Consider the following 13,778-nt stretch of genomic DNA (forward strand, 5'->3'; position numbering starts at 1 on the left):
GCAGAACAACGGCCTTGTCTTTTGGGTTCATTATTTTGTTGGCTGATTAGTGCAGTGCATACTCAAGTGTTTCAGGTGTCAATGTTCGACGGGTGGTTGGCTCAGGAGAGACCTCGATAGATAGACTGAGATATTTAGACGTGACAACATCACTGCCGAAATGGCAACCGCCTACAACAAAATGGTAGGTTTCTCATCGCCAACCTGTAGGCACCCCTACCAGAGCTACAGCAGATACTCAACAGGCTGTGCTGGCAACGAGCAAGCACAACAAGCATCGACATGATGGATTTCCATGAGTCTTTAGCCCTGTCAACAGCTTCGAGGCTGTACATCAAAGATATGCAACGCACCTGCAGCAATGTTCCGATCAGGTTTCCTTTCAAGATCCATATACTTACCATAAGCAGTGGCTCATGCTTTTTAATCTACAAGGCTGGCTGCAAGGCACCCGAGAGACAAGGATGCTCACCAATTCACCCTTGTTGGCTCAAGATATGGTTTGCACTCACCATGAACTGACATGCTCCCGTTTACAAGGAGTTCTCCTCAACTGGCTGAATAGCTGACGCATCGAGATAATTAAAAGTATGGCTATTACGCACAAAAAGACTCCATAATCCGCTCGAGACTCAAAGTCTTTCTTGTAATAGCCATAAATCCTTGCTCTTCAAATGCAGGTCGGACACTTGTCAGATCAGATCATTTGGAGCTACCCGGGACGTTGAGCAAGTGAAATCACACCGTCTACAATTCAAGTCAAAATCTATCAGAATCGTTCATCTCTAGATGATAGTTCTCTTGCTCAATCTGTTCATGTTTTCTGTTACACCTTAGAACAGTGAGAGCAACACATGGTGATTTCATGTATAGGAATGTTGAATGCTGAGGTCAAGTGACAAGCCAATAAAAACAGCCAGTAGTAGCTAGCGATTCACCCTTGGCGTCTAAACGAGCCGTTTCTATCACCCAAAGATCCATCTATGACTACTCACTCATGGTACGACTATTAATTGTCTCAAAAAAATAGTGATCAACGCTCAGAAATCCATACCCAAGCGCCTTCTTATCTACACATCCCTCATCATGGAGGAAACGCCAATGGGCGAGTCCATCAAGATATCGTGAGTAATCCCCTCATCTAAGCCAACTCCACTTTCATGCGCTGACTCAAATGACTACTACAGTTGTGAACGATGTCGTCGCCGCAAGGTGCGATATATATGTCTTTAGCTCTTTCATCGACCTCAAAACTAACTCTTCGACAAGATAAAATGTGATCGAAAACGGCCGTGCTCGCGGTGTATCAAGGCTGGCACGGAATGTATACTCAGCGGTAGCGGAGAGAAGCAACGGTATGACTCTACCTCGCCAGAATCATGAACTATCACTAACTCTAAAATCAACCAGGCCAATATCTAAAGGCTATGTTCAAGCTCTAGAGGGCCAAGTGGCATCTCTTGAGCTATTGCTTCGCAAGCTCGCCGTTGCCGACAGCGCTGAGAGAGATGAGATGCTGTCCGAGATAGCCCTCTCACCACCAGCCTCACTCGACATTACACAAAAGTCGCAGATTGACCATGCCAAGTCAAATACTGACCCCAAAGTTGTAGCTGCTCAGGTCCGTTCTGGACAGTTGAGACGCCCTCGATCGAGCCATGCCACTCAGTTCTTTGGCGGCACCAGCGCTTTTCACATCCATCTCTCACAAGAGGTCTCATTATCCCCAGATGAGATAACTACTCACCTCGAATCTAACTCCACACCGCTCATGATGAACATACCGGAAGTGAGCGCTTCCAGCAGCCCGAGAGACCCGAGCTTTGTGTACGCACCTCACGATGAGACCTCCCAGACGTGCATGGCAGCCTATTTTAAGTATCAATATCAGTTCCATATGCTCATCTACAGAGAGTACTTCTTACGAGACTATGATGTTGGCTCGGGCAGATACTACTCAGATGCTCTGCTCTTTGCTATCTGCTCGCTTGGCGCCATGCAGCTCGACGATTCTCGCTCAGTATCCGATATCTTTGCCCACCAGGCTCAGCAACTGATATACGCAGCTCTCGACAGCCCAGAACTCACCACCTTGCAAGCTTTGGCCTTATTGGGTTATCGTGAGATTGGTGTAGGTCATACATCAAAAGGCTGGCTCTTTGCTGGTATGGCCTTCCGACTTGCCCACGAGATGGGCCTGCACCTTGACCCAAACAACTGGGACGCTTCGACAGAAGGAGCATCAAACCGTGACACGGAGATTCTTAGACGGGTCTACTGGGCTATATTCATTGCCGATAAGCAACTGAGTTTATACTTTGGCAGACCACCAGCTCTGCACCCTAGCGAATCAGACGTCCGCAACACTATCCGATTGCAGTACCCTCCAGACTGGGAGGGTTTGCTGGACACGTACATCTGTAAAGGTGCTTCAGCAACAGAATTCGAAGACGGAGTTGCCCTTGTTGGGTCCTTCATCTACCAAGCAGAGCTGTGCAAGATCGCCCATCTCATGATCACGGATCTCTTTGAGAATCGTCGAGGTAACGTCGACGCCACCGTAGCTGCAGCCAGGTCACGACAAATACACGTGTCGCTCACAAAGTGGCTATCGAGTCTTCCCGGTACTCTGCACTGGAACCAATGGACTGTAGGCGTCGTGCAACCCTCTGTGCTTCGTATGCAGTGAGTTGCCCTCCAAGCCGCGTCATCTTTGTATACTGACATGTCACAGCATGCTGTTCCATACAATCATGATTATTCTTCATCGGCCGCCTTCGCATATGTACGAGAAACAAGGTATTGCCGAAAGTGAAGACGTGGAGATCTGCTACGAGTCGTTGCAGGCTATCCTGCGCCTGATGAGAACATATTCACGACACTATCGATTCCGCTCATTGCCACTGGACTTTGTTCAGACTCTATCCACGGCAGCTGGCACCATCATGATGAAGAGGTTCTTTCAGGGAGCCTCGTGGGAAGACTCAGACATTGCACGATCACTTTCGACCGTCATTGACGCAATGGAGGAAGTACAGCACACCTGGCCATGCATGGGTGAGATCAAAGATTATGTCGTACGGGCACGCAATTCACAGGTTGTGATGCCCCCGGAAGATCCTCTCATTGGGCCAGATCTCATGAACGGCCTAGAGCTGGGTCACAACGTTACAGCTGAGCTCATGGCTCAATGGGGCGAGGAGTTAGGTACACTTGTGACGGACGAGTTTTTGAGTATGCAGCTTCAAGGTTCAGAACAAGGCGTGATGGCGCCGTTTGACTTCAACCAACCGCCCCTAGGGCCACAATAGGGATGAGTTGTAAATATTTAGAGGTAGAGCAAGATGTAACAGCTGCAAAGCCAATACTGTATATGAAATTCTTCAACAGTAACGCCCAGTCCTTTCCCTTATTTCCAATCAATTTCATCTTAACTGTACAAAGATTTAGGTAAACCTTATGAATATATTAGAATGGAGGCATAAGTTTAGGCTCGTCTTGTGCAACAGCTTGTTTGATGAGGTGCCCCGATCGGTCCATTTGAAGATTTTCATCACGGATATTCTGGATGCATTGAAGGAACCTTTAAGGGTAGTGGAAGACTGCGGGGAGGCTTAGAATCGATTTGGGTCTTGCGACCGTTAATGCTCCAAAGATCGTGTCGAGTAGAGCTTTTCGTCGACCACTAGGAATATCCACGTTCCAACCGAGACTGCTTCGTCGGGCTGCAGGCTGTTGCGTACCGACATCGAGACGGTGACTATGACCTATGTTAGCAAAAGTGATCAGGAGGCATTTTGAATAACGTACTGGAGAAGTGCGTAGGTGAATAAAGCATAATATAAAGGAAAAAGGCAGGGGGAGAAGTTGAAAAACCTCGCTGCTAAGGCTGGTATTTGAGGCAGCAATTACGTCATCAAAGCAGCAAAAGTTTACACTGACCTCTGATTTAATGCGAGCCTATGATAGAGGTGTCTGGTTATATTATTGATGCTGTTGTGTTGTGTCTAAAAATGACATTATTGTGTTATCCTGATTGTGCAGCCTTTGGTCTTACTACCTATGTATGTGGGTAAATGGGTATTGTTCATCTAATGATGTATTATCAATACCTTACCCATTTAAAGTTGAATCCTAACAACCTCTTCAGAGTTGAAAGTACATAGTAAGATTGAGAAGAACGTCTGACAAATATCAAATAAGCGAGAACTTAAGAGCACAGTCCGGTGTTATGCATGGCGGTTTTGAGAAGGAGAGCTCGCTGGCATAAAATATAATGATGGGAACTATTTGCAAATGTTTCAACGTGAGGGATACAATGCGATGTCAGTCAAAGGGCAAGAAAAGAAGAAGAGGAGGAGGAAGAGGGGCGGTGTAATAGGAGAGGAAGAAAAGTGTAACAGTGGAAGAATAGGAGGTTTCAAAAGAAAGGAAGTCCTAAGCTCCCCAGATAGATTAGCATTCTTTCTACGCGGCTTTGGAATAGCTTCGCAACATACAGCAATGGAGTTGTAGACCTACCGAGATATCCAATACCCAATAGGAGTCTGTAGGGATTTCCAGTAACTTGCTCGTCTTCTTGATGTCCGGAAGAGCAAAAAAACCTCCAACATCCAATTTAATAACACTGCCAAAAACAACTACTTAGGTAGATAGGTAGTCTAAGGATTTACTAAGCTATACTAAGCTTGCCTAAATCTTTTCACCCCTTAGGATAGCGGTCCTAAGAATGGTCCCTCCTCCGCCAATTATCCTCCAATTTGCATCTTGCATTCTCCATATCTCAAATGACCACCGCCGCGGATAGCTTCACTCAGATTGCACTCAAGTTCAACCCCCCGAACAGCAAATCTACTGCGGTCACGTGTACAGCCTACCTCGGTCATTTTCGTTATATTTCAGCTGTCTTTATTTAACACTCTCTGTTTATTCCTTTGCGTCGTCCAAGACACATGCATAACAGCATGTCAAGTCAAGTCGATCGGCCAGAAAGGTTTGTTTAATTATTAATTCTAAGTCTGCAAATAAGTGGAAATAAACTAACTATTGTCGCCAAGAATACGAGCGAGTATTAGCTGAGCTCTCTACAACCTGCGAGAATCTTCAGAAGCCAATGCGCCATGGGCAAACAAGATCAGAACAGGTCGCGAAGGCCATGAAAGCCGCCGAGCAGCTAGGCCCAAGCACGATCCCATCAACAACTGCCACAAACGCCCTCTTGGTCATTGGGGTAAAGGCACCTGGAGCGCTCCAGGAATTGGTCACCACCAGCGAGAATGGCGGCGATGGCACAGCCGTCGTTAACTCGGCTGACCAAGGACTTGAACATATAGAAACTTGGTTAAAGGAGAGGACATTATGTGTATGATGCAGGATCACCTCTGACCAAGACTAAGAGGCGAACCCACTGCCCGACTACGAAATCACAATTCATCCAGGTCTATCGGCAATCAAATTTGATTATGTTCAGCGACAGCAATTTCAAGTGATCCGATTCAGAGACAAAATCAAGCCCCAGGGAGCAAGAAAACTTCAGACCTTAATAAGGGATGCCAAAATAAACTCATCAAAGAGCACCCTAAGCTTATGATAATTTACCTAAGCATTTTTATCATTTAGGGTCAATATCCTAAGTTTTATTGCCTCCTCCAGTCAAGTCAACTTGCAGTCGTTGTTGGCGTCATCGAGGACAAGCTAACGTAGCAGGAATCAATGGCATTTCATGGAAGGATTTGTCACCTGCTAGCCAACTCTACTTTGCGACAAAGGGGATGTTTGAGAGACCCGAGGAATACAACGGAGACAAAGACGTAGAGCATTTCATCAGACTGCTGAAGGTATGATCATCGCCTTCACAATGCTTGATAAATTTATAAGCTAACATTGAACACAGGAGGCTTGGTTTCCTACTGAGAAGGGAGATAGCATTGACCGGCTGAAGATAACGGTGGCTAAGCAGTTGATCAACGGACTCAAGCATGCTGCATTGGACGGCCATAGCACTCCTGCGGTGATGTGGCGAAGTTTTCGTTGTTCAGACTTGCTCCAGCTTACACGAGAGACCGGAGGATGATTCACCAAAACTAGTCGAGAGAATCAGACGCCTGCATAAAACGACAACCCAAGCTGGCATCCGTCGTGATGATAGTTAGGTAACTATCAGTGGAAAGGATGCTTTCTCTCATGTCTGCAACATAGCTATCAATACCATGAAACTGGCTGTGGAGGAGGCTGAAGCAGAGCAAGCATTAGCAGGAGAGCAGTTTGGAACATCCCTACAAACCGAGAAGAGTATCAACGACATTCTACCTATTCGGCTTGGCTCATGTAGCGGGCCTCGTCCACCTCAGCATCAGTCATCTTAACATCAATACCTTTCCCCTCAGCAACTTTCGTCTGAGGACTGTGGTTCTCAGCACTATCCTGCCCAGCACCCTCCATCTGATCGCCCTCGAAATGTACTCGCAGATCCTCCATGATTCTCGTAGCATTCTTCATCACGCTCGCTTGGTTTCGGAACAACCTCCCATGCTGCAGATGCAGAGTACACCAATCTCCAAGTGACAAAAAGACTTAGACAGTTTCAAGATAGACTTAGTAAGTAAAGTATATACTTAGTAGATTTTTAGACCATTTACCTTAATTCTCTATCGCCCTTATCAAATGGCAGAAGTTTTCTTGCACCCAAAGGCTTGCATATAAGACATTGATGTAACACCAACTATTTATTTTTTCGTATCACGCGAACATCAAGTTAGGAGGGATCACGAGGCTCAAGATGCCCCCACCAAGGCCACCACAAGCACAAGCAAACAAACTCAAAATAGCTTATCAATGTCGCATCAATGCCAAGTTTCTTTTCTAGTTCGGGGTTTGCGAATCCACTATTCGCGAGCGTTGAGCGTGTATGTAAATATGGACTAGCAAAGAAAGTATACGCAGAGGTGTGGTAATACAAAAAGGAGGTGTCGTAAATCGTGAGTGTGATGCTGTATGCTGTCCGTACGTTTTCCTTCCTTCACCAAGGCTATGCATGCATAATGGAATATTAAACGAGATATACCCAGTCTCTACAAACGTGTCTTCTCTTGTGGTGTATCACCCGTTACCTCAGCGATGAAATCTGACATGGCTTCAAAATAGCCTTCTTCCAGGACACTTGAATTATGGTCGCCACCTGGGAGAGGCTTCCACCGCTTGGTGGGTGCGGCGGAGAGGTCATACAGCTGTTTCATGTGTTTTGGCCTGAAATACATTAGCTTCGTGTTCTGTGTTGCGCTATGCTGCAGTGGAAGAATGTAATGTCGATCATCAGGGAGTATTTGCTTTCATATCAAGACCACGAGGGTACTTCAACTTTTGTGGGTGATGCAAATTTAATCATCACAGGACCCGGGGTAGTAGTGTAAGAGAGGGTGTAGAGGAACTTACGGAACAATCTCATCCTGCAAGCCACTGATGAAGAGCGTGGGCACCTTTGTGATATTGGGAAGAACCGACTCACTGGGCCAGACTTGGTGGCATAGCAGGGTAAGGTATTTGGCAGGGGGCACAACGGAAGGGATCAGCTTCCGGATGGAGAGGAAGGTGTTCTCTAAGATCAGACCAGCGATATCACCCGCTTCCTGGTTCTTGGAGACAAGCTTGATAGCGACGGCACCGCCCAGACTCTGACCGTAAACCATGAGCTTGTGATCGCGTGTCTCGGCCCGCTGCCGCAGATAGTTGAGCCCTGTCTGGGCGTCAACATTGAGACCCGACTCGTCAGGCTGACCTGTTGAGGAACCATAGCCTCTATACTCGAGCATAAAAACGTTGCAACCAATGTAGTTTATGATCATTCGAGCGATGGGTAACCGATGGCCGATGTTGCCAGCATTGCCATGGAACATCAAGATGGTGATGTTTGAGTTCTTGTGGCCACGAGGGCCACGGATGTAGAAGGCTGAGAGCTTCTCGCCATCATCGGTCGGGATGTAAAGTTCTTCGAAATTTGAGATGCCAAAGTCTGAAGGCTTGGGGACGTCTGAGCGAGAATTTGCGGGAATGTTACTCGGGTAAATGAGAGCCCTAATGCATGCAGGGTTAGCGGGGCTCGGCTTGATGATGATGCGGGTCAGGCAAAGAAAGAGGAGGTTGGTAGTAGCTAGGAAGGGGAGACGGAGGCGGTGATGGTGATGGTGTTGGGATACGGACTTCTGTTTAAAGTAAAGTAATGAGGTGAGGACAGCGGCGAGACCCTATTGTATGCGCATTGACGTTAGAATAGTCCCTAGGTAGTTACGGATGGCTGCAGTCAAGACTATTTTGTCAGCCAAGCTGCAGTATAGTGGACGTACCGTTGAAGCCAACGCGGGCAGACGCATGTAGCTGGCGACCGAGCTCAATACTGAGACGGTCTGCTCGACGTAGCTGTTGGAGGTTTGGGATGTGGGAGAGTTGGAGCTGGACATGGTTGCTTTGGTCGGTTTGCTGGGCATTACAACAATATGGCTGCAAATGCAGATGCAGATGCAGTGCAGTGAAGGTAGACCGTATATGTCTGTCTACCTATCAACCCAGACCGAGTTGGACTGTATGGGGAGATGGAACCCCCGACAGTGATTGACGGCGGAGACCGAGACTGGAGACAGGCCGGAGACTGCAACAAGGGGCATATGGTATCGGTTCGTATAGATCGTAGGCGGTCGCGAACTGCGAGGGTCGAAAAGACGGTGACTGCCCCAAGAAAAAGTACTGGGTAATTGAACCTGTCTGACGATAGATGTTGAGTTTATCGAGGCGTTATGCACTAAGATATTGGAAATACGGCTCGAGGTTTGCTGAGGGGGGGGTAAGGGCAGGAAGGAAGAGGTGACAAGAGTTGCCAAACTAGACCAATACCTAATCACTGTAGAGGAAGCAGGTAACAGGTAAATATTGCGTGTGCCTCTTCGATCCCTAGACCTAAAAGCAACAAGCTGAATTGAATTTGTTGAAGCTGCCCCTGACGACTGTCCAGGCGAAGCAAGAAAACCTAGGACCACTTTCCTAGTACCTTTGAGCGACAAAAAGAATTAGGCAAGCTTAGCATATACTTGGCGGACCTCTAGACAAGTTATTTTAGACACCTTGATCTAAGGCCAGAGGTTTTCTTGCTCCTTGAGGGCTGTCTTCGGCGGCGATCCCACTTATGGAAGTACCACTCACGAGGATGACATGGGTCGAAAGACCTTCTTTGGAATGATACCGAGGTTGGCAAGAGACGTGGAAGCACAAATAGAATGGGACGATGCTGAAGTATGGTAGAACGATGTACAAGTGCCCCAAAAATATCCAAGGGAACAAAAGTCTAATAAGGAGTGGTATTTGATATTGGTCGAGGTAGGGTTAAGAAGGTGTCATGAGGAGAAAAAGAAGCGAAGCCAAAATTCTAGAAGAAATGAAGATCAAGGTACGTTAAGAAAGCGATTGACTGGGCCGAATCCTCAGGCTTTGAATCCAGCAACAGTTGTACTTAGCACCTCAACAATAGATCTGCCTAGAAGTCATTATCCATGTCTAGACAGGAACCAATCTAGCCAATATCGATAACTTCGGGACTCTCGGATGGTTCACCAAGTGCAAGGCCCGGCTCGTTGTACGAGGCGATCAACAGGCCAAGTCGAATCACGAGGATACCTATGCATCCACACTTGCCGGCAGATCTATCCGAACACTCATGGCTAACGGTCAACGCTAATTTGGCGGAGGCTGTACCTCTGCCGCGGGCTACTTTCAGGTACCCGAAGCCTCCTGGCTTACTCTCACCAATGAAGCTGATACACGCGACGAAACAGACAGATCAACAGAGACAAGGAGATCAAGGGGGCGCCATAGTTATATGCCATCACACAGGTGCATGGAAAGATAAATGAGTTTTAGTCAGCTGTCAAACGGTTTTATCATCACAGCCTTCTGTTGTTCTCGTTAAAGATAAACCACATGACAAACAACCAGGGGTACGGACATGACGGTGGAAATGAGCTCAACGTAATCGACTTAACTACGCTAGGAAGCTTGCAGGAAGAAACGAAAGAGCTTCTAAGACCTTTGATGAGGGTGCGAAAATAACTAATCAGAGAATATCCTGAGTTTATCCTATATGGTCTTAAACTTGTCTGAGTATTTCTGTCATTTAGGATCGAGGTCCTTCAGTCTGCTTACGAACACATCCATGCCGTAGCTTATGTATGTCACGGACCAACAACATCATGTTAACAAACAATAAAGAGCGGGCTTCAATCTCGCCAGTTGTTGATCCGGGAAGATCTTGACATACCGCCCGTACCACAGAATAGCTCGTTCATGGATCCCCAAGGTTGCTGAATCAGGGAAGCTTGTGCTGTACAGCCAGATGCATGTTGAAGAGTCAAGATGAACTGACAGCTGGGTACTTCACAAATGTGATACCAGAGCCACGGACATTATTATCACAATCTGGTTCCTGGCTAACGATCGACCGTATCTACGGCCTGCATAAGCCCACCCAGTAGCCAGGTCCGAGACGCTGGGAAGCATCTCCCTAGCTTCTGCGATGTGATGTGATGTGATGTGTGACTGGCTATCAAATTGTGGCAGAAGGGAGTTGCTTTTCTTGGTTGATGAAACAATATCTCACATCCTCTGCGACGGCCTTCCCAAGCTCTGTGCGGGGGTATCTTCCAGCCCGTCCACGAGTGTCTAGGACATTGTCTTTCGAACAATTATCCTTATTCCTCGAGATAAAACTGAGGAATGCGGATAAGGAAATTTATAGAAATTGTCCCTTTCGTCTCGGCCCTTTGATGTTTTTCAGATGCTCTTCTCGTAGCCTGGCTGGGTCTCCATTCCTCAGCTTCGTATGATACTCTGCTTGTGGGCTGCAGCAGTTATGCTGATCAGGGATATCCCCTGAGACAAGCCTCATCTTGGCCTTCTGCGCCCACCGTCGCGGTGGTTTAGCCTCTTTGTGCCATCAGCTAGATAATTAGAGGCATAGCTTGGTAAGCTAATCAGACCACGAGACACTCTTGAAATAAAGGCGCATTATGCTGAACCCACCCAAGATGAACATGAGGCGAGCGAGGTTGAACTGGAGGGACAGTCAATCTCGTTTTATGACATAGACAAACCAAGCCCCCGCCTGTACCTGGCAGCTATCTTGTCGTGCTGTATCTTGCTAGGTGGGGTAAAAGTTGCTGTGGCCAGATGACGGGTAGCGGCATGATAAACTCGTGGGCATGGCGGGATAGTTCATAGGCGAACGATCAATAATACAAACAAACATGCCAGCCAGGAGGAGAGTTTTATGCAAGGGGCCACGGCATCTACGGCCCTGAACCTAGTTTTGTCATTGCACACTAACATGAAAATTTGTATTCTTCTTGGGGGCGTCGAAGCAAGAAGCAAGCAGTTCTGAGCTGAGCACGTATCTCACGGTCATTGGATTACTTTCATGCAGACTACGAGCATGGACCGGTAGCTGTGAGCCATGTTACCAGAGGCTGGCGTCCGTCGACGGTGGACTGGAAAGCAACCTGAACAGCGCATAACTCTTATCAAAAGGCAGAAATATCATATTCTTTCCCTCCCCTCGTCTTTGTCTCTATCTGCCCCGCAGTTGAACAGGTTGATGTCGTAGAAGCTACTCAAAGTGGGTGAAGAACCCTTGTGGTGAAGCACTGAGTCCCTTTTTTGTTCAGGAATCCATTGGAGTGCTGCCGCTTTGAGGCCCCTTCTTTTCCTTATTATGCGCATGGCACCTCTTGAGCATGTTACAGACAAATCAGGGCGTTTGACATGGCACGCCAAGAAAGTATGCAAGAAAAGCCGTCCATCCACAGCTCAGGTACGCACACACTATCGAGCCGCGAAACATGCATCTCGATGGCGCATTGCTACGTTGTTGATGATCGTCAACATCAAATTGAACAAGCGTCAAGCCCCTTTTGAAACGAGTGCACACAAGTTATGAAATAAGCGCGCCACGAACCCTAGGCAAGGGGAACATGCTGTGCCTTTCAACTCTGACACTCCTGGGACAAACTCCTGACACCATCTCAACTCTCTCTTACAAGTGATAGACGAGGAACATTTGACAGGCGCGAAGAGTCTCCAATCAAGACCCAACCTATCCTGCTGGGCGGCATTACATTGATAAGTGCCCCTGTCTGGGTTAATATCTCAGCCAATGGTAAGCAAAGATCTGAAGGAATGCTGGGCTGGACTAGCGTTCTGATGAGCAACAGACCCATCCAGGGCGAGCGGCTTCAGAGCTTCCAGGGTTGGTTCTGAGGTGTGCATCATCGTCATCATCCATGAGCACCCAATATCAGGTTTCTACTAATAATGAATGAGCATCCAATCATTTTGTTGCAGGCGTCGCTACAGCAGCGGGCTCACACACGCACTGATAGGCTGAGACAGTCAGGATGCTGGAGGCTTGCTTTGGTTGGGCTGAACTGAACTGGTTCTGAACTATTTTGAGCGTTTCCTTGCTGGAGTTGGCTGTTGATTGTTGATGGTGATTATGATGGTTGCTTGGGTGTTCAGGTAACAAGCCCTCCAAACTTCCTATGGCGTGAGATGCTCTGCATTGGATCCGATGCTTCCTGTCGGGTCGTTATCTCGTGTTTTATTGTCACTATTCCTGTTCCTGTCAGTTGCAGTTGTTGCTGTGGTTGCCCTCTTTCAGGGCGTTCGTTACAGCGGGTTCGTGCTGTAGTTCCATCTGTAGCACCCACTCTAATCAATGAAACGCCCTCCTTTTCTCGTCTATTTTTTTTTTCTTCCACAACATCCCACTCTTTTCGCCAGCGCGCGCGTGCAGTTCATTCTTGTCATTTTCAAAGAGACTTTCGCTCTACTGATATTCATCCCTCCATCTCGCTTTTGGAGCACTCCTAATTTAATTCTTTGGGATCACACGCCACCTTTCCCGCCCACTACCCGCGCCTCCATCATCACGCTACGCTACGCTACGTGATCCTCAGGAGCTGGAACCCGTCGCAAGAACCGTGCTCTTCGGAGAGGCTCAGTCTTAGACTCAGACTCAGGCTTGACGGACCCTGGTCTCGAAGGACCCCTCCACCTGACTGCACTCAATCTCGTCTGCTGGTGCTGGGCTATCTGCTTTGTCCCGCCCGCCCCTCCATCAATCTCGTGCTATCGTCAACATCCAACTTTGTTTTCCGCCTTTTCACTTGGTCGGCGCAACGCATTCCTCGGGCTCGCAACTGACTCTTGCTTGATTTCGCCTCGTTTTTATTGCCTCTAATCGCTTGTTGAGCTTATGCTGCCCAAGTCGTGCCCAAGCAACACCCAACGCAACCTTAGGCCAGCTAGTCTTTTGCGCCTGTCATATCAGCAACCTCGTCCAGACCATACAGAGCTCTGAAAAAAGCACTGCCCCCGATTTTATTTTTGCTTTGAGTGCCTCAAAACCATCCCTCGGCCGAATCATTTCGTCCCCTGGCCCTTTCGCCCCTCCACTCTGCTTCTTGGAAGCCAGCAGTTCTGCAGTCTCTTCAGGACGTTGAATCTGCGTTGTCTCCCGTTAAATACCGACCGTCTCTCAGAACTGCACCGTTGTGCAGGTTTACTTCTCTTCTCTGCACAGCGAAACCCAACTTATTAACCATTGACACTCGAGTGTCTTCTGAGCAGCCATGGTTTCCTTTTCATGTGAGGTACGTTATTCTGTGAAGTGCATTCTCTGCATTGTTTGCACTCCAATCCGCCAAGTCTCGATTTCTTATCCATTCCCATGGATAGTTATG

General features: G+C 47.7%; 4 protein-coding genes across 5 annotated transcripts; 2 read left to right on the top strand and 2 right to left on the bottom strand.

The window, feature by feature from the left end:
- The first annotated feature begins 140 nt into the window (after window positions 1-140).
- Window positions 141-3,700, top strand: FOXG_01726 (uncharacterized protein). Of its 2 annotated transcripts, XM_018378707.1 has the most exons (6): window positions 141-184; window positions 411-1,124; window positions 1,188-1,212; window positions 1,270-1,355; window positions 1,411-2,685; window positions 2,735-3,700. In XM_018378707.1, the coding sequence occupies exons 2-6, from the start codon at window positions 1,087-1,089 to the stop codon at window positions 3,309-3,311; spliced, it is 2,001 nt and encodes a 666-aa protein (XP_018234669.1). In that variant the 5' UTR covers window positions 141-184; window positions 411-1,086; the 3' UTR covers window positions 3,312-3,700. The 2 variants fall into 2 exon arrangements, with proteins under 2 accessions (XP_018234669.1, XP_018234670.1); XM_018378708.1 differs by having other exon boundaries at window positions 1,411-3,476.
- A 1,455-nt stretch (window positions 3,701-5,155) lies between these two features.
- On the top strand, window positions 5,156-6,073 carry FOXG_01727 (uncharacterized protein; the record flags this gene model as incomplete). The annotated part of the gene is made up of 4 exons (XM_018378709.1): window positions 5,156-5,362; window positions 5,620-5,699; window positions 5,747-5,837; window positions 5,894-6,073. The coding sequence occupies 4 exons, from the start codon at window positions 5,156-5,158 to the stop codon at window positions 6,071-6,073; spliced, it is 558 nt and encodes a 185-aa protein (XP_018234671.1).
- A 236-nt stretch (window positions 6,074-6,309) lies between these two features.
- FOXG_18169 (uncharacterized protein) lies at window positions 6,310-6,477 on the bottom strand (the record flags this gene model as incomplete). Its single annotated transcript, XM_018398220.1, has 1 exon — window positions 6,310-6,477. One exon carries the CDS (start codon window positions 6,475-6,477, stop codon window positions 6,310-6,312), a length of 168 nt encoding a protein of 55 aa, XP_018234672.1.
- A 593-nt stretch (window positions 6,478-7,070) lies between these two features.
- On the bottom strand, window positions 7,071-8,480 carry FOXG_01728 (uncharacterized protein; the record flags this gene model as incomplete). Its single annotated transcript, XM_018378710.1, has 4 exons — window positions 7,071-7,245; window positions 7,432-8,070; window positions 8,197-8,240; window positions 8,340-8,480. The coding sequence occupies 4 exons, from the start codon at window positions 8,478-8,480 to the stop codon at window positions 7,071-7,073; spliced, it is 999 nt and encodes a 332-aa protein (XP_018234673.1).
- Window positions 8,481-13,778: the final 5,298 nt, after the last annotated feature.

Source organism: Fusarium oxysporum, chromosome 5 (genome assembly GCF_000149955.1).
Source record: "Fusarium oxysporum f. sp. lycopersici 4287 chromosome 5, whole genome shotgun sequence".
In the NCBI taxonomy this organism is placed as follows: domain Eukaryota; kingdom Fungi; phylum Ascomycota; class Sordariomycetes; order Hypocreales; family Nectriaceae; genus Fusarium; species Fusarium oxysporum.

What these genes read in the sequence shown, in the direction of transcription:
- FOXG_01726 (XM_018378707.1), top strand. Translation starts at nt 1,087, where the DNA reads ATGGAGGAAACGCCAATGGGCGAGTCCATCAAGATATC. An exon ending in GGTAGCGGAGAGAAGCAACG is followed by an intron (nt 1,356 to 1,410) that starts GTATGACTCTAC and finishes AAAATCAACCAG; the next exon opens with GCCAATATCTAAAGGCTATG. An exon ending in CCCTCTGTGCTTCGTATGCA is followed by an intron (nt 2,686 to 2,734) that starts GTGAGTTGCCCT and finishes GACATGTCACAG; the next exon opens with CATGCTGTTCCATACAATCA.